A 26173-nucleotide genomic window follows, 5' to 3' on the forward strand; every position below is an offset into this window, starting at 1 on the left:
GATATTGTACCGTGAACCATGGTAAGGTACTACCATTGGTGGAAACTAGGCATGTGCATAAGGGATAGCTCTGTCACTTCCTACAACTACATGTAAATACATGATTAGCTCAACAAAAAGTACATTTTAAGCCAAGAATATATGGAATACAAAAACAATTTTTCATAGACTGTCATAAAGAACAGTTGGTTTCTGGGATCAGCCCACAGTATTTTTATTTTTTGATGTATAACCAACCCTCTTCGTATTTAAATACAAACCCCAATGGCTCGGGCCCTTATTGTATTTAGCATGAGCCACAGCAACAGCTTCCTGTTTGTTCATCCTATTAATGTCTCCCAATCCATCCTTCACTTTACTACAGATCTAGCTATATCATCTCTTAAAATCTTCCAATGGTTTCTTAGGGATAAAGTCCCAAACCTTCCTATGACACACAAAGCTTCTCAAGATGTGGCTCCTGCTCACCTTTCCAACCTTTAATGCTTGCCTCTGGTCCCAAACACACAATCCGCGCCCATTTCCAAGCCTTGCACAGCTGCTTCCTCTGCCTCGAATGCCCTTTACCGTTATCCACTTAGCAAATGCCTGCTTGTTCTTTACTTTTCGTGACACCTGCCATCTCTTCTCAAAGGCCTTCTATGGTCTTCAGCAGAGCAGATTTCTCCTTACCCTTCATGAGCTTAGAGGTCCTTGTTCACATTTCAGCAGTGCACAAGGGGACTAGTGTCTCACTAGTTTCAAGACCATGGAAGGCACCCGATCAGCCTTATTTCTCTCTCTGTCCTCTAAATCATTCACAGTACCTAGCATTTGGAAAGCATTCACATGTTTGCTGAAAAAATGACGACTTGCAATGAGCTTTTATGATTCTAATAGCCTAAAATAGCAAGAAATTAATCAGAAAAAAAGAGACATTGATTTTACTTTAGAAAAACAGAAAGTTTAATGTATGAAGCAATTACTAAAAATTAGAGTATATATTACATGTAAAATAAAACAAAGAAAATAAATTCAATTCTTTACCAACTCAGTGGTAACAGTTATTCTCAAATATTAGTTGTAACAAACTCCAAAAGGAAAGTAAGAAAAGGAAATAGCAGTCACCTTATTTTCTCACATTCTACCTCCGGTATTACTGTATGCACATTAACAAAGATGCACTAGGTTTAGATGTGCTGATATAAAATCATCCATAAACTGCATTAACTGGAAGCACAAACAGTTAAGGAATAGTGTATACTCATTTGTATTTTAAAAATGAGGGTGGAGAGGATATAAACATATAAACTTGAATACTCAGAAACTTCCTCCAACAGTAGTGGCCAGTTTCTGGAGATTGTATATAAGGCTCTGAGGCAGGAGGGAGATTTCACAATACTCCATTTTAGTCCAGATTTTTACTATGGGTCTGTACTAGGTTTTTATCTTTAAAATCTCATTAAAACAAAAAGAAACACAACCTACCTAAGGACTCTTGAAGCACTTGGCTTTTGGCACTCTCCCTGTTCAGAACCCAGCCATTGTGCTCTAAGACATCCAAGCCCCAACAAGAGGCCAGATGTGTGTGTTCAAGTCAGTGGCCAGCACAGACTATGGCCCTGAGTGAGCTACCTCAATCCAGCTGACTCAAGACTGAAATGATGAGCACTACTTCCACCTGACTGCAATCATAAGAGACGTACTAAGTTAGAGCTGCCCAGAGAAGCCAAGCCAACCAGCAGAGAAAAAAGAATAAATTGTTTTAAGCCAAAGGAAAAAATAGAAAAACTAGTTAAGGATTTCTGCCTTAAAATGCAAGTTGATCACATGCATTTATTTAAACTCTGTCCTGGCAGTTCACTAAATTAACATTAAAAGAAATCAAGGTGAGGGGATGCCTGGCTGGCTTGGTCAGTAGACTCTTGATCTTGGGATTCTGAGTTCAAGTCCCGTGCTGGGTGTGGAGACTAATTTAAATAGAGAGAGAAAGAGAGAGAGAGAGAGAGAGAAATTAATTAATTAAGGTGAAAACCCACAGAGCGAGGAGAACTGAAGACATGTTGAGGAAAACTTAAGAGGAACAGCTGCAAAAGGAGAACAGACTGGATAACTTTTAGCAGACCTGAGAAATCAGGGACCAATAGTACTTTCTAGAGAAAACTGAGCAGAAAAGACTCCGTGGAAGGCAAGTCTAAGGCCTAGATTTCTAGACAAGAGTACTAAGTAAAAATCTACTAGTAATTAGTGCAAGCCCTACCCAAAGCAGTCAACTGTGAGAATATTTTGAGAAACATATGAACATAAAACATTTACCTTCCAAGTGCATTTCACAGGAAACTATTGGAGGATGTCAACCCAGAAACTGGAAGATGCAGGATAGAAGAAATGAGGAGGCCAAATCAGGATACTGAGTCAGGAGGCCTACAAGCAGACAGTCCAAATGCAATAGTACTACAGAGTTTCTAGAACAGAGGTCTCAAGGAAAGAAAAAAAACTGATACATGGATTGGTGTGAACATGGAAAAAAACTACCAATAGACATTGAACAGACCCAGAAGAGAAATTAAGGATTCCTACATGAAAATTTGTAGATGTGGAAAGGAGAAGGTGGAGCAGTTACTAAGTTCAAGAAAAAAACAAAAGTTGTATAAGAATAGAAATGTAATCACAGACACTATTTGGATCCCCGGTAAGTGGTATTTTAGGTATCTGTTTAACAATGTCAACAATGACAATAACAAACAGTATGGAGAAGAGAGAAAGGTTGTAATAGGAAGTCAATAGGTAATGCCTGATAAAAATTAAGAAATGGGCATATTACTTAAAAAAGTGAAAAAAAGTCTGTAAGTGGTGGGGTGCAGGGTTGCTGTTTACATTGTATTTTAAAATTTATTTTCTTAAACATCTATTAATGCTATGAATGATTTATATTTTCATTAATCATAACTTTGTTATCAGCAAGTACAAGAATGATCTTATGAAATAACATAAAGTTGTTGGGTTCAGCAGCAGGAGCCCCTAGACATATTTCTTGCTAATAACTGTTTTTAAAATTCAAAATACCAATAAAGTCTTGCCAGTCTATATATAAAGTGAGAAAGCACTGTATTCTTCTCTCTCATAACAGTAAAGAATTCATCCCAATATCTACCTTACATTTATCAGTGCACTGGTTTGATTAGTGAGATAAACCACTCGAAGTTTCTACCAAGAAAAAAATGTCACATATGTGCTTTGATAAACACAGAATCAGAGTCAAGTGTTTTTCTTTCCCAAATCTTAGCTGGTATCGGTCATCAATAATCTATCATCATGATTCTTCTAAACTAATTCAAATTTAAAACTGAATAACTAAAATGAGTAATTTCTTATGCCCTTGAAAGAACAGGAATACTTTTCAATATCTTTTCCTAAGAATGTACTTTCTTTAGATGTATTAGTAATAATTTTTAAAAATATAGTAAACAGACTCAGAAAACTAGACTATGCAAAAAAAAAAACCTGAATGCAAAAAGAAGAAAACTCTTGAGAAAATGCAGGTTCCTCCTACCCCAAAAATGATTCTCTGAAAATTACTATTATCATTTCAGATTGTGTTTCACTTTCTGACTTTCTAGATTCAGAAACAAAATCAGACCAGGATCTGAGAAAGGCTTTATTAAAACGGGAACACCTTGAAGGAACAACATAACAACTGAATAAAATAACATACTTCTAGAGAACCTGACACACTTCCTCATATATTCTGCGTATGTCTATTTTAATGAGAAATAGAAAACCCATGTTGTATTCAGTTTCCAAAATTGTACTGAGAACTTATTTATTGGAAAACTCTTAAGAACTAAAACAGTAACTATTAAGAGCTAAAGTAGAACTCAAAGTTCATATCCTCCTTTAAAATGAAAATAATGACAGTGCCTGGATGGCTTAGTTGGTTAAGCGTGACTCTTGATTTCAGCTCAGATGGTGATCTTAGGATCTTGAGATCAAGCCAAGAGTTAGGCTCTGTGCTCAGCAGGGAGTCTTCTTGAGAGTCTCTCTCCCTCTCTCTTCCCGCTCCTTCTGCCCCACCCCTTACATGCTCTCTCTTTCCTTCCCTTCTCTCTAGAATGAATCCAGTCTTTAAAAATAAAATCACAAAAATAGCATACTATAAACAAATATGTATATAACATTTATATATATAAATGTATATAAAGTATATAAAATAAAACATGTCCGTAAAACTAAATACCCTGATTAATTCTATATGAACACTATTTCCTGGGAACAAATAAAGCAATATATATGCAAAAATTTATTTGTAAATTATACTTGGTTAACAACCAATTCATATATTAAAAAGCTTCTTTATTACAATTTCCAAAGGAAATTTTGAAATCTGTGGACAATCAAATGAGTCTGTACTTCTTATTAGTCATATTAGGGAGTAACTGCTATTTAAGACCACAATGAGAGAAACAGCTTTATACACAGGACAGGTGAAAAGAGAAGCTGGGTTAAAATGTAACAAAGAAGGTTGTGAATTTAAATCACATGAAGTAAAAATAAACACGTAACATATACTAGCAACATATCAATACTATTTTCCTTACCTGCCAGATAGAGGGCAAATGATATAAATCTATGGTAGCGAATGAGGAATTGGAGTTGCTCTTCTCTTTGAACAAATGTAGCAAAATAATCGGCTACAGTCTCTCCATAGAAAAAGTAGTTTACACACAGTAGAAAGTACCTATAATTCAAAAACAATTAGCCTTTTTTATATTTGAAGCCTTCTTTCCCTGAGAAACTCAAAAGACTATTCTCTACACTTTGATGATCCCGCAAAGATCAAAAACCAAATTAAGTAGGCAGGTTTAGGATATTCCAAAACATGTTTTTCTGCTTTTAAATTTAATTCCAAATGTATCCATCAACAAAAATTGACTGAAAATAGCTCATGCCTCTACTTAGGTCAAAATCTAATGCCAGACACATTGGGAAACAATGTAAAAAATGCTACACATACACAAACACACACATTCTTTCTTTCTCATAGACACACACAGACACACACATTCAGTACTGATTATAATGAATATTCACTCCCAACTACTCACAGCTCTAAAGCCTTTTAATAGGGCAGATCCTATGCCAAACCCCCACCTGCCTTAAGGAAAATCAAAGGGGAAAGCACAAAGAGGTAATTTAACCTCTGACCTCTCTCTTCACTGCCCTGTGCATACTGGTGTCTTTCTTCCTCTCCTCCATGTTACAGATGGATTCCAGTGGCACAGTGATTCTTAAGAAGTAGTAGTGGGTGATGGGAGCAGCAGGTAAAAATCTCTAAGAGAAACCTCTTTACACTATGTAATCACCTATCCCTCCACCCAGCTCTGTCTGGTATATCCTTTCCCTCTAGGAGAAAGGATGGATCAACCGTGACATTTTGCTGATGGCAGCTTGTGTGAGCCAGGGGAAAAGGCTGAGAAACACTGCCTCAGAGTTCTTCTGTCCCTCTTCCTTTGAAGAGCAGAGTTCCAGGTGGTCAGGAGAGCAGAGGAGGAAAGGAACAATTTCCCTTCTAGTTGTCATGGGCTGAATCAGATCCCAATGTTTTCAAAGTATTCTCATTTCTAATAGCTGTAAATACCATTTTCCATTCTCTTACAATGGAAACGGTCTTTGACTCCTCTCTAAGGCTATCAAGGCCTACTCTAGCCCACCAATCCAACTTTTTCCCCATTATTATGCCCAGGAAAAGTCTATCTGTGGCATGTGCCTCCTCCATTCCCCATCTAGAACCTGATGAGTGTGTCCTCCCCAATCCAGAACACTCTTTTCTATCCAAAACTTGTCTTTATTTCAAGTGATAGTTTGTTTCTCACCTTCTCCATAAAGACTTCTACAATAACTGGAGCCCATCCTTAGTTTTTTTTCCTCCTATACTTAGAATCAATCAATGGTTTAGCATTTAATTGTTCCCTAACTGCTTAATCTACCTAACATTTCCCATACATTTTGCCCTTCATGAGAAAAACCTGCTATAAGGGAAAATTAGCTATTACCAAAACCAAGAAACTATTTTTTGACCCCTTTAAACCTCAAAGGTGATACATTTGTTTTCTTAAGACACTGGACCCTCTGGCTGATAATAATCTTAAAACTATATTCAAAGGCATGGCTAGTTAATAATGAATAATCATATTATCATGTTTCCTGATAAAAGTCTTAATAACTAAAAATCCTAGCTGAAAAGTTGTAAAGAAAAAAAAAAAGTTGTAAAGATATATAAGACTTTAAATATTAAAATCACATGACTTTTTAAACTAATTTTTACATGTATTTGTACATATATAATATTTCATGGGCTGGTAATTGCCAGTGCTACTTATAAGGTTGCCTTATACTGCCCCCTCCAAGAGTCTTACTCTTCCCTCCAACTACCCTCCAGGTATCATGTCATGGGGTCCCAGGCCTGAAGACAAGATCAAACCAGGAACAACAAAGTTAGGAGTCATCATTTCTCTCTCTTTCTCCACATACATACCCCATCCCTGCCCTGTCCCCAAAGCCTACAGGGAGGTGGGCCAGTGAGGGTAGGAAGGAGACAGGTATTTATCCTAGGCTTTCCTTCCCTTGAATAAGCCACTCAAGAAACAAAACAGAAAACCCACAACTATTTTCGTATCTCATCTATCACTCTTTGTAGAGATAATCTAATTTTGTGTGTGGTCTCATGTCAACTGAGGCAAAATAAAGCAAAACATGCATATTTATAACATTTTACAAAATGAAATTTTATTAAAATTATCATTAGAAAGGATATAAAAATGTGTCCAATATAATGTTTTTTAAAGAGGAAGATATATACAGATATAAAGTATCTCTACAAAGACTGAAAGAAATGAAAATAGTTGTGTTGGGATGGGAGACTTACAGGTGATTTTCTTCTTTTCAAAATCCAGTTGCATTCTTTTTATTTATCTTCCTCCAGAAATCAATCTATACCATCAACTGTGTGATACTGCCCAATCAGGACGCTTCCTTTACAAACTTTAGAAAAGAGTCAAATGTTCATATCTGAAACAGCTTTAAATTACTTACCAGCTTAATGTTCTAAACCATGGCAGGTCATAAGAGCGATAGACTCTATAACCTATAGTGATAATTTCATGGAAGCATTTCACTTGGATGCCTAGAACCTGAAACCAAGAGAATACATTAACATACATCTCCTAGTGTTTATATTTGTGCTTCATCCTTTAACACACAGTTTGTTGTCATATGTATTTTAAAAATCTTTAGCCTGCCCATTTTTAATTATTCTAAATGTCAGCAGCAGAAGTTTAATAGTTGGTGTTTCTAAAATCAAGTGATATTTCAGAGGGGTAAGCAAATCAACAGGGATAGAGTCTGGTTGGTCTCAATTGACTAGGCTTTATCCCTCATTACTATTTCATTTCATTAGTCCATCTTAAGATGGACAATCTTTTGGTCCATTTTGTTTCTTGAGTTACCCTACGAAAATGATCATATGTGCAAGTTTGCTTATATGTATTTCTTTACATCCTGGTATGCTTTCTAAAGATAAAGATACTGTCAGAACAAATGGTTAAAACATCTATACCCTGTCACCCAGCAGGGTTTGGGCACAGTCTTTTTATTCTTCCAGCTGTGCCAACTCTCATATAGCCAGCTGCATACATCTCTCGTCAATCCAAGTGGTGCTACACTGGCAAATTATAAACAGCCTTCTACATTTGCAGCCACGTCAGCCAGTCAACTGGTTCTATGTGTTTTTGTTTGCACAGTGTCCTATGTACATTCATAATAAATGGATTAATATTTACAAATCCTTTTTTGATGGTCTACTTAATAGTCCTTCAAACTGCTGTATCCATCAACTTGGGTATAGGTAATACTTGCCTTAAATCAACTCCAAGACTTGAAGAGCAAATTGGCAAGTTGAACACTTATTACCATGAACCAAGAGACTGAAATCTTTGTGAACGTAGCAGACTAACTTTTTCCGTCTCTAGAGAGTATACCCAAGGGCTTGGTTTTGTACAGCCCTGCACCTAAGAACAATTATATCTATACACATACACACACATATGTATATATTATACGTATAAATATATTTTTAGATTTTTACTTATTTATTTGAAAGAGAAAGAGCAAGAGCAGGGACAGAGTGAGAGGGAGAGAGAGAAGCAGACTCCCCATTGAGTCCCCAGGATCCTGGGATCATGATCTTAACCAAAGACTGATGCTTAACCAACTGAGCCACCCTGGTACCTCAGATTTTGTTTTTAAAAAGTTAAAAACAAAACCCAAACATGATGTGACTGAGAAATATGTGGTTCCTTAAAACCTAAAATATTTTCACCTGCTTCTTTAAAAAGCTTACCAAACTCTGCCCAAGAATACTTTGGTGTTTCTTTTAAGCTTTCCACAAATTAGCTTTCCTAAAGCTAGTGTTCAGGATGTTCTTAAGTTGTATTTCCCATTTTACCTATTACACGTCCAGTCACATATTTAAAGTAATTGTGCCCCCTCAGCCACACGATAAGAAAATACAAGGCCAAACTACTATAAGTATTTTTTTTAAGAAAAAGTCATTACTGTTTTATAACAAAAAGACAAGAAGAAATTCAAATAGCATCCTTCAAGTAAGCTTTGAATATAATGTCAAAAGTCATTTTTTAAAATAATCACAGAATGGAGACAATGATAGACATTAAAATACAATGGCAAAGCCATGCTATTTGTAGAACCAAAGGCTTTTAAAATATCAGATGTACTGATGCAATTTCTATTTGCTAAATGAACACATTTGCTCAAGAACAGCCATTATTAGCACTACACATGGTATTATACCGAGGGGGGGAAAACTACTTTTAATAGCACATACATATATATTTATATGACTGTCAATCACAGTTTGCAAGTAGAATCAATATAGAGCTACTGGGAAAAAAGCAAATGGAGGATTCAAAACAACATAGCTAAAATCCTTAAAATATATGTGCATCTTCCAGGCTGGGTGATCACATGGAAACTAAATTTCCAGGCCATCAACACCGGTAGCAACATACATTGGTAGGGCTCTGCTGGCCCCATAATCAATACCGGTAGCAACATACCAATGTAGGGCTCTGCTGGCCCCATAAATGTATTAAGAGCCTTAAAAACCACCATCAATATGTAAATGCTGACTCTGCTAGTTATGGAGGATTTGGAGAAATAATATAGGACATCTTTCCTCAGAGAGGTATAGCCTGTCAGGGAAGACACAAGTGGCTACAACACCACGTCGAAATAGCCACATGGATGTAAGCATAAGCAAACAAAACACCTGTGGCTGGCAAGGGGGACAGGCTGCAGTTGGGACAGAGAAGGATATATAGAATCACATACACTGGAGAGGATGGGGCATGTTAGGGAACTACAGGTAGTTCAGAGTTGCTGAGACGCAAAGATGGGGTTGAGAAGCAGAGACAAGCCTGGTCACAGAATCACAGCAAGCAGCACCAAGCAGTATACAAAGGAGTTCAGGCTGATCACTAAAGGACATGATCAGATGTATGGGTTGGGGATAAGAGAGGTAGAAAGAATGGACTAGAGCAGCAGCAAAAGTAGAAAGAGTAAGGCAGGCAAGATACCACCATTCACCCAAGTGCAGATGACTCTTTAACTGGGCCAGTGGCAGAGGGGGATAGTATACGGAATAAGAAACTGAGGAAGTAGAACCGGCTGGATTTTCTGGTGGAGGAAACTGCTGGGCACGGGAAGGGTGGCTAAGAGAGACTGGGGAACACAGAATAACATCTGGAAAGATTTATGCAGAATGGCTGGGGATGAAACAGAAGTTCAGATTTGGATATGTTGAGTTCAAACTATGGTTATCCGTGGGTTATCCAAATAAAAGTGCCCATTTTCACTTCGGGAATCTATTCAAAGAAAATAATCCTGGGCAGCCTAGGTGGCTCAGCGGTTTAGCGCCGCCTTCAGCTCAGGGCATGATCCTAGAGACCTGGGATCGAGTCCCATGTCAGGCTCCCTGCACGGAGCCTGCTTCTCCCTCTGCCTGTGTCTCTGCCTGCCTCTCTCTCTCTCTCTCTCATGAATAAATAAATGAAATCTTAAAAAGTAAAAGAAAATAATCCTGCATGTGAAAAAGAATGTTCAGGATAGTGTTATTCAACATAAAGAAAAACCAAAACATAACTTGAATGTCTGAAAATAGCACAGTGGTTCATAACTTATGATGCATTCCATTCCACTGAGGTCAATGAATGTGTTAAAGTTGATAGGGGCTGTCTGGGTGGCTCAGTTGGTTGAGGGTCTGACCCTTGGTTTCGGTTATGATTTCATGGGATTGAAGCCCCCACAGGGCTCTGAGCTAAGTGAGGAGTGTGCTTCAGATTCTCTCTCCCTCCCCCTGTGATTGTTCCCCAGTTCATTGGGACACATGTGCACTTTCTTTCTCACAAATAAATAAAATGTTAAAAAAAATTTTTTTTAAGGAAGTTGATGGCTGTAAAGATGGTGGAACAACACAAAACAGTCAATATGATATTTAGTTTGAAAAGCAGGATACAAAAGTCTAGTCATGGGCGGCCCTGGTGGCGCAGTGGTTTAGCGCCGCCTGCATCCCAGGGTGTGATCCCGGAGACCTGGGATCAAGTCCCACGTCAGGCTCCTTGCATGGAGCCTGCTTCTCCACCTGCCTGTGTCTCTGCCTCTCTCTCTCTCTGTGTGTCTCTCATGAATAGATAAATAAAATTAAAAAAAAAAAGTCTAGTCATATTATGACTATAGCCATGATTTTTAATACATGAAAGAGATAAAAGAAAAACAGAAGTATTAATTGGGTTTTGGTAGTTGATGATAGGGTTAGGAGTGATTTTCAAAAATTATCAATTTCCCAAAGTAATTTTAACACACTTGTATAACTCTCACAATATGAAAAAATAAACTAAATATATAATTTAGTTGTAAGTAGTATATCATAAATTATATAATGTAAATTAAAACTTATAGGCATTTCCAAGGAGACGAGGGGGGGAGCCTGTTATATTATCTGCCTCTATATCAAAATATGCTTTAGTATCTCCATCACTTAGAACGTATGACTGCAAGCTATGAATGCTACAATACTATAAGTAGAAGGCTGAAGGCAAAAAGGCTCTTTTTATTTTAAGGAACATCTTATTATTCATTATTCATGTATTGAGTTCCATCTTAAAGTAGTAACTATCATTTCCTAGAAATAAGTTTTCAATAAAATTCCCTTGAATTAGTCATTTATGAATGTTGATATTGTAGGGCAAATGCAAGCTAGATACAATGCATACTTCTCAAAATATAAATGACCTCGTGAGTGATATGAATATAATTAAGACTTTATAACACATAAAAGTAGGATCAATTGAATACCAACATTGTGTCTATGTGTTTATTCATCCATATTTCCTTAATGTGAATACCATAAATAAAACATAAGTATGGATGCATGTGCACATGTGTGCCTGTGTGCGCATGCACTGCAAAAACCTAAGTAAAAGCAATAAGAGTTCAAATCTACTAGAATTTTAATATTCTAGATTAGATTTTAATATTCTTTGCTGATTAAGCTCACCAATGAAAGGAAGAACTTGTAATAAAATGGTATTTTCCTCTCATAAAGGAAAGAGAGACAAGAGAGCCTAAGCACTATAGGTATGCTTATGATTCTTTTTTTAAAAATCAGAGTCCAAATATGTGAGGATGTCTCTAAAAGTGTTTTGAGGCAGGTGGGGGCAACGGGGTGACTGGGTGATGGGCACTGAGGAGGGCACTTGAAGGGATGAGCACTTGGTACTATACTATATGTTGGCAAATCAAACTTCAATTTAAAAAAAAAAGTGTTTTCCAGCAATCGCACTGCTGGGGATTTACCCCAAAGATACAGATGCAGTGAAACGCCGGGACACCTGCACCCCAGTGTCTATAGCAGCAATGTCCACAATAGCCAAACTGTGGAAGGAGCCTCAGTGTCCATCGAAAGATGAATGGATAAAGAAGATGTGGTTTATGTATACAATGGAATATTAGCCATTAGAAACGACAAATACCCACCATTTGCTTCAACATGGAGGGACCTGGAGGGTACTGTGCTGAGTGAAATAAGTCAATCGGAAAAGGACAAACATTATATGGTCTCATTCATTTGGAGAATATAAAAATTAGTGAAAGGGAATAAAGGGAAAGGAGAGAAAATGAGTGAAAACATCAGTGAGGGTGACAAAACATGAGAGACACCTAACTCTGGGAAATAAACTAGAGGTAGTGGAAGGGGAAGTGGGCGGGGGGTTGGGGTGACTGGGTGATGGGCACTGAGGGGGGCACTTAGCGGGATGAGCACTGGGTGTTATATGTTGGCAAATTGAACTCCAATAAAATTTGTTAGAAAGTGTTTTGAATTTTCTCATTAATGAGTGGTTAAAAATTAGCCTTTATCTACAAATTCTGGCCTGAGTTACCATACCAAACAGTTTAGTTTGGAGAAAAATGTTAACTTACTCACAGGGAGCCCACCAAACCAGCCTGAATCCAAGTATCAAGAATGTTCATTTCGTCAATGTCTTAGATCAAAAGTACCTTCTAAAGGGGAATAATAATTTAAGTGATCCCCAATATTTTCAATGGCTCCCCAATGCTTTACAAATAAATTCCAACTTCTTCCCATAGTATTGCAAGGGCCTTCAGAATCTGATCTCCAATTACTTTTGCAAGTTCAAAGGTCCTGTGCTCCAGGAAGAGTATTGCTCACCTTGTTCTAACGCATCCAGCCATTTAGGCATTTGCTCAGTGCTCATTCCACCCTGATATACCCTCAGGTCCACTGAAAGGTCCCCTCCTCCACCAAGCCTTACTGAGCTGTCAGCTATAACCCAATCCCTTCATCCCCTGCCCTGACACTCAGCACACAGCACTAAAAGGTGGTCTGCACACACTCACTACTGAAAGGCCCAAGTGGTGGTTGCTGGCACTCACTGCCTTCTATGGGTTCACCCTGAGAAGATCAGGAGTGGCTGGATTAGATATTTTTTTACTGTGTTCAACCAACAATGTGTATCACAGTACTCACCCACTTATGTACTATACTATTTATTCACATGGTTACTTATATATGTCTCTGCCATTAGATTGAGTTCTTTGAAATTAGGGATCTAGCTAATAGTCCTATATGATAAAGTCATGTGTGTGTAAGCAATATCTAATGCTTGGCAAGACGTATTTATTATGCATACTTGGTCTCTGCTGAGTGAACACACTGAATGGCCATTTTGCAAACAGAAAAAAAATTGGTGCAGGTCATTTCATGAACTAGAAGATGCCTAAGGGAACTAAATTTGCTGTTAGCAAATCTTGAACTGCCTTCTTTTTCATGAAATGCTCAAATTACTTCAATCAGATCAGTGCTGAAAAACAAAGCAAGAAATACTTAGGTAAATGTAAAACACTTACAAGAAGCATCAGCATAAAGGATCCCATGTAGATGATCAGGAAAAACAACGAAATCATAGTTAGAGTAAGAATTCCACGAATCCACCAGTTTTTCCACCTACAGAGAAAATGTTTATTCAGTTAGCATTTAATGTATTCTTTCCTAAAGTCTTTTGTGTGGTCTCAGTATGGATTTTCCTAAACTCCTCTTAAGAATCCCTTACTTCACCTTATACAATAATAATGAAAAGTCAAACAAACAGCATTGATTAACTTAGAGCTAAACTAAGTGTAAAAATTATGTTAGCCAAAGAAAGAAATGAATTTTTGTTCAGCATGATTGAAGATGAATCACCAGGCTAGGCAGTGAGATGGTCAATGTGTACATGTGCACACCCCACCAGGGTTATTCAGAAGGGAAGAAAAGCCCTCTGAAAAGATGCTCTATCCTTTTGGGTGGCAGATAAAAACAAAAATGATTTTATTAGGATGGTTTAGAGAACACAGCTTTCCAATGAGAAAAAGTAAAGAAAGGTTAACACAGAAGTGAAACTGCAGAGCAAAGCGGTTTAACTGAAATTTCAGAGGACACAAGGTCGTCAGTCACTAAGGACAAGGCCAGACTGATGGTCACTTCCTTCTAGTGCTCAAAGCAAGCTGCTGGTTTTCCTCACTTAGGGACAGGAGCGTGAAGTACAAAAGCATTTCCACATCCGTGGGCCTTCTCATGTTCCTTAGGGCAGAGCTTCTCTGCCGTATGCCTGGCTAGCCTGAGAACTAATCTCCCTGGATCCTCTGGGTGTCAGTAAGGGCACGGGGTGCCCAGTGGCCCTCCCTCCATACCCAGGAGACTCACACTCATCCCCAGCGTATTTTACAAGTACTGTCGCTCTTTCTGTGGCCATGTCATGAAAAATGTCAGCAGCCACTATTCTAATAGGATTAGAATAATACCTATATATGGATGGTATTTCTGAATTTAAAATTCCTTCCCCCCTGTTTTATTCATTCTACAGTCCTTTTACACTGAACTCACAGTAAAGTTTTTCTTTAAGACTTTTCTGGGTTTTATTAATTCTAATGATAGCATTGAAATTATGTTACAAGAGATTTGGATTCACCTTATAGTAACATACATACACATATGTGTGTATACACACACACATACACACAGTGTTCAAAGCACAGGCCTTCATTGTCCTGTCTATAGAAAGAAATATTAGCTGACTTCATCCATTTGTCAAATATTGATTGCATTCCCTGCTTTCAATCACTCTCCTATACAGTCTAGATATTTCTTAAATATGCCTTTTAGGATGTCATTTCTGCACTCAAGTTCTAAAATGCCAACAACACTGAATTGAAACTCTTTTATCTAGCTTCCCAGTTTTTTTATGAAGTGGTCAAATTGTACTTACCCAACTCTATTTCCCTCTACTGTGTAACAAACTATGTAGACTCACCAATTTCTCATGAGACTGTAACTTTTAGGGCTGAACTGAAGTGAGTAGAGAGTCAAAAAATGCTACAGCTGAAAAGTTTCATTTGCTTTTACAGACATAACTCTTTGTGGATTAATGAATAGACTGGGAACTGGGCTACGTCAGAGGGCTAGTCAGAAGTAAATAAAGGACCAGAAGCCAGTCTCCTGATAATCCTGTTCTGTCTGTATGAAACCCAGAAGTGTATTTAGCTCTCCTTTATAACTGACCCCTCAGACTTGGGATCATTGAGAACCTTCAGAAGAGAATACTATGTAGGTGTCAGAAATCAGTCCTCAGGTTAGGATGTTGCCAACGTCCATCTGTACCTCTGTTAGATGCCTGGCTTTGAACTTCAAAGGATGGTAGCTACTGAGAACCAGAGATCTTAAACAGAAAACCTACTTTTTTCATATTATCCAAAAATTCCATGGTAACCTAAAACCTGTGCTCTCAAGAAACATATCCTGATTATTTTTTTTTCCTGATTATCTTTTATAATATAAAAGATATTCCTCCCAGAAAAACTATCCTCCTTAAGCAAGGCCAAAGACTTAATTCCCTTAATTATTTTAACAGATTCCCCAAATCTCCTAAGAATACCTAATACAAAGTTAAGCCAGTAAAAGAACATACTTAAAACATATATACCCATTGATGCAGTAACTGAAAGTCATCTTTTAAGACAGAACCTCTGATTTCAAAACAGCATGATATGAGAGAGAAAAATTCATTGCTACAAAAACCAGACAATAGCCCGATTCTAAATTTAAGATACGTTATTTCTTTTACCATGCTACCATAATCACATTAGAAAAGTCTTAGTTTCGAGTTCAAGCCGTCATCTCATGATTGCTTTGGAAAAAGGAACTCAGAATCAGTAAAGAAGAACTGCATTCAAGTCTCATGGCTCCAAGACTTACATGAGCTAAAAATGAGATTTCTAAAAAGTATATAATTAAGCAGCATCCTTAAAAGTAATTATGTAAAGTGGTTATATGCTTATTGCTCAAATCATTCATGAAATGTACAACGTTTTACTGTACTACAAATATTAAGTGGTTTTTACTTCAAAAGTAATGGTAAGGTTTAAAAACTTATTTTCCTAGTGGCACAAATATCACGAGTCATCAAGAATCTGGGTTGGCAGGCAGCCCAGGGTGGGGGGGTGGGGGGGGGGGTGGTGCCCTCAGTCGTTTAGCGCCACCTTCAGCCCAGGGCCTGATCCTGGAGACCTGGGATCGAGTCCCATGTCGGGCTTCCTGCATGGAGCCTGCTTCTCCCTCTGCCTGTGCCTGTGTCTCTGCCTCTCTCTCTCTCGCTCTCTCTCTCTCGCTCTCTCTCTCTCTCATGAATAAATAAATCTTAAAAAAAAAAAAACATGAAAATTTAGAAACCAGCTAAATGCCCAGCGATAACCATTTACTTAATGAACCATAGCCATCCAAAGGAACATATCATATAGTCATTAAAAATATTTAAGTATATTTAATGATGTTGTTCCTAAAACAGCAGAATGAAAATGTAAATAGAAAGGTAGGAAACAGTATAAAGCTATTTTTATATTACACAACTCCCCCTCCCCCCCCCACACACATATACACACAACGCACAAGAAAAAAAGCTTTAAAAATAGTAAAAATCACAATATTTTAAATATCAATGTTTGGAGAGAAGACTACAGGAGTTTTTTTCCCCCTGCAATTCATGTATTTTTTAAACGTAAATAGTATTTTTAATCCCATGCATCTACAGCTTCTAAAACTTTACAAAACAGACATTTTGGGTGTTAGCTTAACAAGAGCCTAAAATGAGTAAGGTTTTGAAACATTCATTGCAAAGTTTGAGAAGATTGAAACTGATTATATATTATGCATTATTCATTTTTTAAAACCAATTCTTTTATAAACAGCACAATACCTAGGGTCACAATGTGGTTCTATCACTTACTAACTGCATGACCCTCGGTATATAACATTTCTGTGCCTCAATTTCTTCATTCATAAAACAGGTTTATATAACTGAACCTGTGTTACAGGGTTGCTATGAGAATAGTCAATATGTGTAAAGTGCCTGGAGTAGTGCACATAGTATATATTCAATAAATATCAGTTGCTATTATTTGCTATTGTTACTTTATACCAGAAAAAAAAAAGAAAAACATCTCATCATTAAGGAAAATCTACTATAAATGACACAAAGGAATCCAGCCTCATTCTTATATAATATCAATATAAGAAAAATTTCAGTTCTGAGATAGACCTGATAATACTTTAAAGCAAACATCTGTGAATGATGTCAGAAAAACTGAGATCAATAACGACTGAAATACTAATCATGTTTTCAGTCACGAACAGCAAAAAGTTGTTCTATTGGTTAAAAAATATGAAAACTCCTGTTTGAACCAATTTATTCTAATATGATATTCTGCTAGGAATCAAAAACAAAAAAACTCATATAACATGTATTAGATATGGCTAACCAATGGCTTGTGTTTTGACCTATGGATAGTAAATCAATTTAGTAAGTCACATCCAGCATTTTTTGTTCAGTAATACAGGACAATATTAAACAAAAGAAATCAGAGGGCATCACACAGTAATAAATAGCAAGAACTGCTTCATAATATTTTTGCAACACCTAAAATACACATTTGTATGTCTCTTGGGATGTGGTGTAAAATGTATCTCTTACTGTGTGTCACAGTCAAAAAAGTTGGAAGAACACTCTTCTATATCAACATTTAAGATTTCATACATTAATCTGGATAAAAGCTTATATTTATTTTGCTTTTACAAATTTTGCAATTCATATTACTAAAGCATACAATGGAGGGCAATATAAGAGTAGCTCAAATTTGCTGATGACCAAACATTCAAAACTATAGTAAACATAAAATGGTAAAGGGTTTGCAGAGTTTGGGCTGATAATTTTAAACTCAGTTAAAAAAAAAAAAAAAAGAATGACCTATTTTCACCTGGCATTTGAAAAAATGGGGAGCAGAGAAAACAGAATTTTCTTAGATGTTCCAATACCAGAAAAGGTAACTTGATGTGATAAATGGATCATTCACTTGAGAAATCTGACAAATTAGGGCAAGAGTCCCAGGTCTGGATCTTCCTAGCTCTGTAACCTTCCCCAGTTAACCTCTCAGATTTGGTTTTCTCATACTTCACAAGACTGTAAGGCTTAAATGAAAGAATGTACATCAAGCATTTAGTACCATGCCTCACATATGGCGAAAAGGTAAAAGCCTTCTCTTTCACAGCTCCAAAACTTAGAAAAGGGGAGATTTATTACATCGCAGCATTAACCTCACAACTTCTCTTGAGCACCCATTACAGTCATCTTCATTCAATCATACCTTGAAGATAAACCAGACAGAGCTTTCTTGAGGATCTCAGGGGTTCTATCTGAAGATGGTGGAATTTCTGGAATATCAGAATCTGTTCTGGAATCCAAATCTCCATATCTGTCATCAATATCTGTTTCCTAAAGTTAAAGAAAAAGGAAAATCACTTTGCAAAATTGAAAAAGAATAAAAAAGCACAATTGCCAAAGCATTTATTTATTGTTCAGTGTATTAAATCTTAGTTATATAACTTGAAACAAAGAAACAACTATTAATTTATCTTGAACAACCAAGCACTGTTGTACTTCCCTGTTAGGAGAGTTTGATGATCTTTGCTAAAATCCATCAATATAAAGGATTAATTTAAACAAAAGACACAACTAGAAACTTCCTATATTATCTAAATCAGAAATTTACCAACAAGAATCAAGTGTTTGTTGTTTTGCTATTTAACTGGGAGAGCATGGTGTTATTTCCATATAAATTCTGATCAACTGTGCATAGTCCCTTTTTTGATTACAATCAAAGCACCACCAACAAAAGCAGGATCTTACACGAGCAGAACAATACATTTGTGTGTGTGTGTGTGTATACCTGTTTTTTCATCCATAAAACAAAAACATTTAATATAATACTGAGGACTTAGTAAAGTCAAAGAAATAACAAGCTAATATTATGATTGAACCAAGTCTTCCATTAAGTAGATTACCAAATAAAATTTTAGCCTTGGGGGAGCATTTTCATTTTTCATATAGCAGTAATAAGCTTTTGTTTACTAACTATAACTTTCATATTAAGCAATTATTAAATGTCATTATTCCAAAAATGATAAATGAAATACACATGCTGAATTCTCACTGTAACAGAGTCAGTTGTCTCCAAAATAGCTTATACAGAGAGAAATGCTGACTAATAAACCACGAGCCAGAACACCCCCTGAAAATCTCAAGGCATCTGCTCTCAGCCCAACATGCCATAAGGTCTTTGACATCTAGAAAGATGGATCACTTTTTCCCCTTTTCCCTGCTACTCTTTTTTAACCTTCAATAATCCAGTGTTGTAGGTGTGGTATGAGTAGTAGTAGAGATAGTGACTAATGGATGTGACTCCTGAAGGCAACATCAGTACTAATTCTACTAATTCTACTTCTACTCTATTACTGTGATGAAAGGCAAAGTGTTCAGCCCTTCAGTTAAGAAACTCAGCCCTTGGTTTCCCCATAAAATAAAAACATTGGACTAGAATTCAAATTGTGCCCTCCAAACACTAAAGCTCTCAGTAAGCCACTTCAAAGTCCACTTGGCAATAATGGTGATATGACACAATCCCCCAACCCCGCCATGCACACATTCTCAAAACAGCTGCCCTGCTTTTATTTTTATTATTTACGCTTCTAAGTTCTATTTTATACACCTTAGAGAAACACAAAATGAAACACTTAAGATTTAACTAGGCTTCTTCAATTCCATTCCAATAACTAAATAATGAAAGATAATTCCAAAATAATGACATTTCATTGAGCAATGTTACTCAAATACTTCAGTGAATGCCAGACTCTATGTTTTCATATTTCTTTTATGGAACCTGTTACAAAGATACCAAAACTGGCGCACACACACACACACACACACACACACACACAAATGAGTGTAACTGGAGATCATGGGAAAGAAGTAGTACTTCAGTGATCAACTAGAGTCATGAAGCACTGTGCCTGCTGAATGAAGGTACTTAAATTGTTTGAGAAAACCAAATTAGGGGCTTCTTCTCAAGCCTGTAATTTAAAGGTGATGATCCTCCACTTTTCATCATAAGCCACAACTTACCAGGGTATCCAATGGTATCTAGCCTCTTCGTCTCTGTGAACTCATGATTCTCCAAAGACCTGCATCTCTAGCTTCCAACAAGCCATTTCTGAGTGGGTGGGTTTTCCATGAACATCATCTCAAATTCAACATAAGCAAACTGACTTATCTTTTCCACACTAAACCTACTGCCCTTTCTGTATGTCCTACTCAGGTAAAGACACCACCACCAAAACAGTTCAACAATTAACTCAGGTTTGAAACTTGGCTATCAACACCTGCATTTCCCTTGACCAAAACTCATTCAGTTAGTACTGAACCTGTCATTCATCTTTCTCCGTCTTGATCCTTACACACTGCTCTATCCTTGCTGAGCATCCTCTCTTGCATAGCTCATCCCCCTGCCCTCTGTCCTGCCTTCTCTAAGTCATTTTTTAAAAGATTTATTTATTTGAGAGAGAGAGTGTGTGTGTGCGTGCATGCAAGAGCAGGAGGAGGGGCAGCAGAGGGAGAATTTCAAGCAGACTCCACACTGAGCATGGAGCTCGATCTCACAACCCTGAGATCATGACCTGAGCTGAAATCAAGAATTGGACGCTCAACCAACTGAACCACCCAGGCAACCCTCTAATTCATGTTCAACATAAAAAGAATCTTTCTAAATTGCAAATCTGATCTTACTACTCCACAGCCTAAAATCATCAGGATAAAGTTAAACTACTTAGCATTGCTTTTACTGTTTTTCATGACAGGACCCTGCTCTCCCAGCCACTCTTTGATGACTGCCCAGTTTCACACAGTGCCATACTCTCTTGAATCCAGATGTTTGTTCTATGTATAAAGTACAAACTGTACACTTTTTCTCTCTGGATCCCAGTTCCAATCTTCCCTTCTCCATTTCTCAAACCTAGCTATTGCCCATTCATCTTCTGACCTCAGCTTTCAGGTCATTTCCTTTTGAAATGTCTTCCCTGACCCTCTAGCTCCAGGTTAGCTGCTCTTCAACTATGTTCCCACAATCCCCTTAATTTTTACCTATTAGTTTACATTAAAATTATTTGTTTGCTTACTTCATTTTCCAGTAGTCCAAAGGCTTTGTGAGAAGTGGAAATACTGGCCTCATTTTTGAATCTCAAGATGCCAGGAGAGGAACTTGCCCAGTGGCTGACATTTATTTATTAGACACTACATAAATATGTTGAATAAACTGAGTCTGTCAACTCATGCTAATATTTAAGATTAAAAATAAGAAGTTCTCATCTGTTCTTGCTGAGTAGTCTTGGCCAAGTTACCTTGCATGAGACCTCAGATGCACTTATTTACATGAATCGAAGGCTGCTGACTATGAAGGACTACTATTTTCCAAATATTAAATTTTAATGAAAATATGTCTGGGAAATGATGGCTCAAAGTTAAAAAAATAAGTTTATTTTCCTGTAAATTTAATTTCTACAGAAATATATTTAGAAAATAAGAGCAAAAGCACTTTAAAAATATTGCTTTATTTACTGCTCACATTACCATAGAGGTAGGCAAATAATCATTTCCATTTTCTAGGTGAAAAAATTTAGGTTCCAAAAGGCTAAGTGCCCAAGTTTTACACAGCTTTCAGCAATATAGCTGGGATTTGAAACCATGCAGGAGGGAAATTTAAAGGACAGTTCTCCTACAAATTGATCTATAGATCCAATGTAATCCCAATAAATATCTCAAAAGGTTTTTTTTTTTTTTTTTTTTTTTGGTCGACATGTATGGGCTGATTCTAAAATTTACATGAAAAGACAAAGGACCTAGAAGAGCCTAAGCATCCATGGAAAAAGAACAAAGCTGAAGGACTAACACTACCTGTTTAAGTGTTATTATAAAGCTGTAATCATGGGACATCTGGGTGGCTCAACAGTTAAGCATCTGCCTTTGGCTCAGGGCACGATCCCGGAATCCCAGAATCGAGTCCCACATGGGGCTCCCTGCATGAAGCCTGCTTCTCCCTCTGCCTATGTATGTCTCTGCTTTTCTCTCCCTGTGCCTCTCATGAATAAATAAATAAAATCTTTAAAAAAAAAAATAAAGCTGTAATCAAGCTGTGGTATAGGTATGAAAGAAAAAATGATCAATGGAACAGAATAAGGAGCCCAAAAAATAAACCCACACATACACAGCCAACTAATTTTCAAGAAAGTTGAAAGGTAATTCAATATATGATGCTGGAACATTTGGATGTCCACATGTAAAGAAAGGGAAGTGAAAGAACTTTGGTTCACATCTCACGCCATTTACAAAAAATTAATTCAAAAGACACTCTTAAGAGAATGAGAAAACAAGCCATAGGCTAGAAATCAAGTAAATCAGATACCAAGTAAAGGTCCTGAATCCAGAATACATAAAGAGTTCAAAATATAATTTAAAAAATCATCTCAAAATACATGGGCAAAATATTTGAATAGATATTTCACCAAAGGCAATACATGATGGCAACTAAATGAATGAAAAAATGTTCAGCATCATTAGTTATTAGGGAAATCCAAACCAATATCATATAAATACTACTACACATTGAGAAACATGGCTAAAATTTAAAAAAAAAAACAACAAATAAAAACATACCAAATGTTAGAGAAGATGTGGAGAAATTGAAACTCTCACACACCACTGGCAAGAATGTAAAATGGTAAAAACACTTTGGAAAATAGTTTGGCAGTTTCTTAAAAAGTTAAATATACATCCACTATATGACCCCGTCATTCCATTCCTAGGTATCTGACCAAGAGAAATGAAAGTATATATCCACACAAAGACTGTACACAAATGTTCATGGTAGCTTTTTTTTTTTTTTTCCCATGGCAGCTTTATTTGAAATATCTCCAAACTGGAAATAAATGTCCACCAGGGAAAAGGACAGGTTGGGCTACATCATGCAAAGGAATACTACTCAGTAATAATATGGATGAATGTCACAATAAGTACACTGAATAAAGAGGACCTATAAAAATGTACATATGGGGTACCTGGCTGGCTCAGGTAGACCTGAGATGTGAGATGTGAACCTGGCTGGTTGGTAGACCATGCAACTCTTGATATCAGGATCATAAGTTCAAGCCCCACATTGAGCATGAGCCTTGTTTTTTTTTTTTTTTAAAGTACATATGTATGTTTGTATGCATACTTGTATGTATAGTATTCGCTTTATATAAAAATTCTAGAAAACACAAACTCATCTGTAGTTCCAGAAAGCAGATCAGTGGTTAACTGGATTCGAGGGGGGAATTACAAAAGAGCAGGAGCAAACTTTTCATGGTGATGGATATATTTATTTATTATCTTGATTCCGGTGATGAATTCACACTGTTATACACGTTAGAACTTACAAAATTTTGCAGTGTCTGTATGGCTTAGTGTATGTCATTTATAACTCATGATGATTCCTGAAGAGCACACAAGAGCCAGTGGTCAGGGAAAGAGAACCGAAATATGTCCCAATGCTGGGGATTCAAGGATAGGAAGGAGGGAATGGCTCTAGTCCATACAAGATCATGGTTCCAAAAGCTCTAAACTAATTATGGTAAGCAGCAGTTTAGAATTCAACAAAGGATAATATATTAAATCACTCACACTTTCCAATCCTTTTATATCTGATTCCCTAAAAAGTCAGTCAGTCAGGGTCAGCTTCTCCACTACTGGTTCCTTGAGGTTCATGTCGATCCCTGTACTAATTCAACATTAAAATTGCAACCAAGTAAATGGAAACCCTCAAGTGTGCTTAAAAGGAGGAGGGCTTTTAAAAAATCATGAAGCTATAAAAATGTATATTGTGAAAGATCACTGTAGATCATTTTTTGAAGGCACGTATGGATTTTCTCAAAAATACATTCCTTTCTCTATAAGATGAAAATCCCAACTCCAATTTTGGAATCATAAGCCATCTGCAAACACATTTGTCCTATATTTCAGGCTGCATTCCTCACTTCCTCTCTACATTATTAGTCCTTTCCTAAGGATATTACACACATTCATTCCACAGTGGTTTTACTATACTTCCCTGACAAGAAGTCCCTATTGAACCCTATTGAACCTTCTCATCCTATGAGCCCATCAAGCAAAGTTTACTGATCTTGTTCTATTTGGTCTCCCGTAATTCTCCCATAAAAGTGAATTTTTTTAAAATTTCATTACCTTTATCTTGAAGTCAGGTGATATAAATTATTGTAAGATTAACAATAGATTATCTTTATTCCTGGGGTATGTCTTATTCTATGAGTGGGGAAGGTAATTATAAGTAAAACAGCTTGTTGCCTGAAAAAAAATCTTGATGCTAAGCAGTTCTTACTTGAAAGAATATTAGGTTATATTTCCAATTTCAGCATCTTCTTTTGGTTCCTTCATTGTGTCCACATACACATGGATTCCTCTTCTTCAAGGACAAGAAGTGAACAGAGGACAGAATTGCTTATATCTGTGCTGGGGAGGGAGACTAAACTGATTTATTTCCTGGTGAGTCAGCAGTATTGTGAACTAACAGTGAAGAGTGGCGTACAGGGGTCTTCAAGACCTTTGTGATGATGATGAGTGTTTTACATTCTACAGATAGAAATCTGATTATCTCAGTGACCTGCTCTATGGTCCTATCCTTTATTTACTATGATTGATAAAGCCTCTTTGCCTTTTCCAAATTTGAATTGAAAAGAAAAAGACAAAAAAAAAAAAAAAGAAAAGAAAAAGACTGGTCCTCAAATCTTTGCAGCCCTGTTCTAATCACCCACTGAAGGAAAGAGGTGACTTATACTCCAGTGCACCATGATACTATTCTGATCAGGCATTACATCACACTATTTAGTAGGTCCAATGTCAGGATCAGAGAAGATTCAATATGCATCAGCAACACATAAAATGCCTTGATGGGGTGCCTAGGTGGAGCAGTCCATTAAGCATCTGATTCTTGGTTTCAGCTCAGGTCGTGATGTCAGGGTTGTGAGACTAAGCCCGGAGTCAGGCTCCTGCTAGGCTTTGAGTCTGCTTAAGACTCTCTCTCTCTCTCTCTCTCCTCCCCCCACCCGGCCCCCACCTTCCCACATGCTCACTCTCTACCTCTATCAAATAAATCTGTAAAAACGATGCCTTAGTATACAGCAAATCTGATTCTGTCAATCACCCATTTAAAATCTTCCAGAAACTTCCCATTGCTCAAATCCAACCTCCTCTTACTCTCCAGCCAGGGCTCTCAGTATGCCCAACCTGCCACTTCATGCTCTGTGGAACTGAACTTCTTGCATACACAGAAAGAACAGTCTTAACTTCTTGACATTTTCCTCTTATAATAATGTTTCCTCCTCAGAGCATAGCTTTGTTGGCTAGCATCTATTTATCTTGAAGGTCTTAGGGTTTTTTGTTTTTTGTTTGTTTAAGGTCTCAGTTTTGATATCACTTCTAGAAAACCTTTCTTCAGGGAGCCTGTCATAAGCTCCCTGAAGAATGAATAATAAGGGTGCCCAAAGATGTCCTCGTCTTGAGGAACCTGTGAATATGTTACATCACAATGCAAAGGAGAATTAAAGTAATACATGGAATTAAGTTTGCTAATCAGCTGACCTTCAGATGGGGAGATTAGCCTGGATTATCCAGGTAAATTTAATATCATCATAAGGGTCCTTCAGGTGAGAGAGAAGAGAGGAGTGCCAGAGTCAGAGATGTTATGACAGAAACAGAGGTCTCAGTGATGCTGGCTTTGAAGATGGAGGAAGAGACCATGAACCAAGGCATGTAGGCAGCCTCTAGAAGCTAGAAAAGGCAGCAAAACAGATTTTCCCCAAGAGCCTCCAAAAGAAACACAGTCCTGCCAACATCTCAATTTCAGCCCAGTGAGACCCATTTTGGACTTGTGATGTCCAGAACTGTAAGACAGTGGATTTGTGGTGATTTGGCAGTAGCAACTGGAAACTAAATTCAGAGGCCCCCAGCCCAGTTGTGCTGCTCATGCCCCTCAAGCAGCCTACCTCTGCCACAGCCTACATGACACGTAGTGAGGTTTCTGGTTTGCCCACCAGAGTCTTGCCCACTATGGCCACTCCTACAACAAGGAG

General features: G+C 37.2%; 1 protein-coding gene across 1 annotated transcript in view; it reads right to left on the reverse strand.

Moving 5' to 3' along the window:
- The window catches only part of CDS1 (CDP-diacylglycerol synthase 1), a 65594-nt gene that overhangs the window by 26190 nt on the left and 13231 nt on the right, over nt 1-26173 (reverse strand). Inside the window, exons 2-5 of the mRNA XM_055313136.1 lie at nt 18307-18434; nt 13483-13579; nt 7072-7169; nt 4578-4717 (exon numbers count right to left, since the gene is read on the reverse strand). Coding sequence (XP_055169111.1) covers nt 4578-4717; nt 7072-7169; nt 13483-13579; nt 18307-18434 — 463 coding nt within the window. The remainder of the gene's footprint in view (nt 1-4577; nt 4718-7071; nt 7170-13482; nt 13580-18306; nt 18435-26173) is intronic.

This window comes from Nyctereutes procyonoides, unplaced genomic scaffold (assembly GCF_905146905.1).
Source record: "Nyctereutes procyonoides isolate TBG_1078 unplaced genomic scaffold, NYPRO_anot_genome, whole genome shotgun sequence".
NCBI classification, from domain to species: domain Eukaryota; kingdom Metazoa; phylum Chordata; class Mammalia; order Carnivora; family Canidae; genus Nyctereutes; species Nyctereutes procyonoides.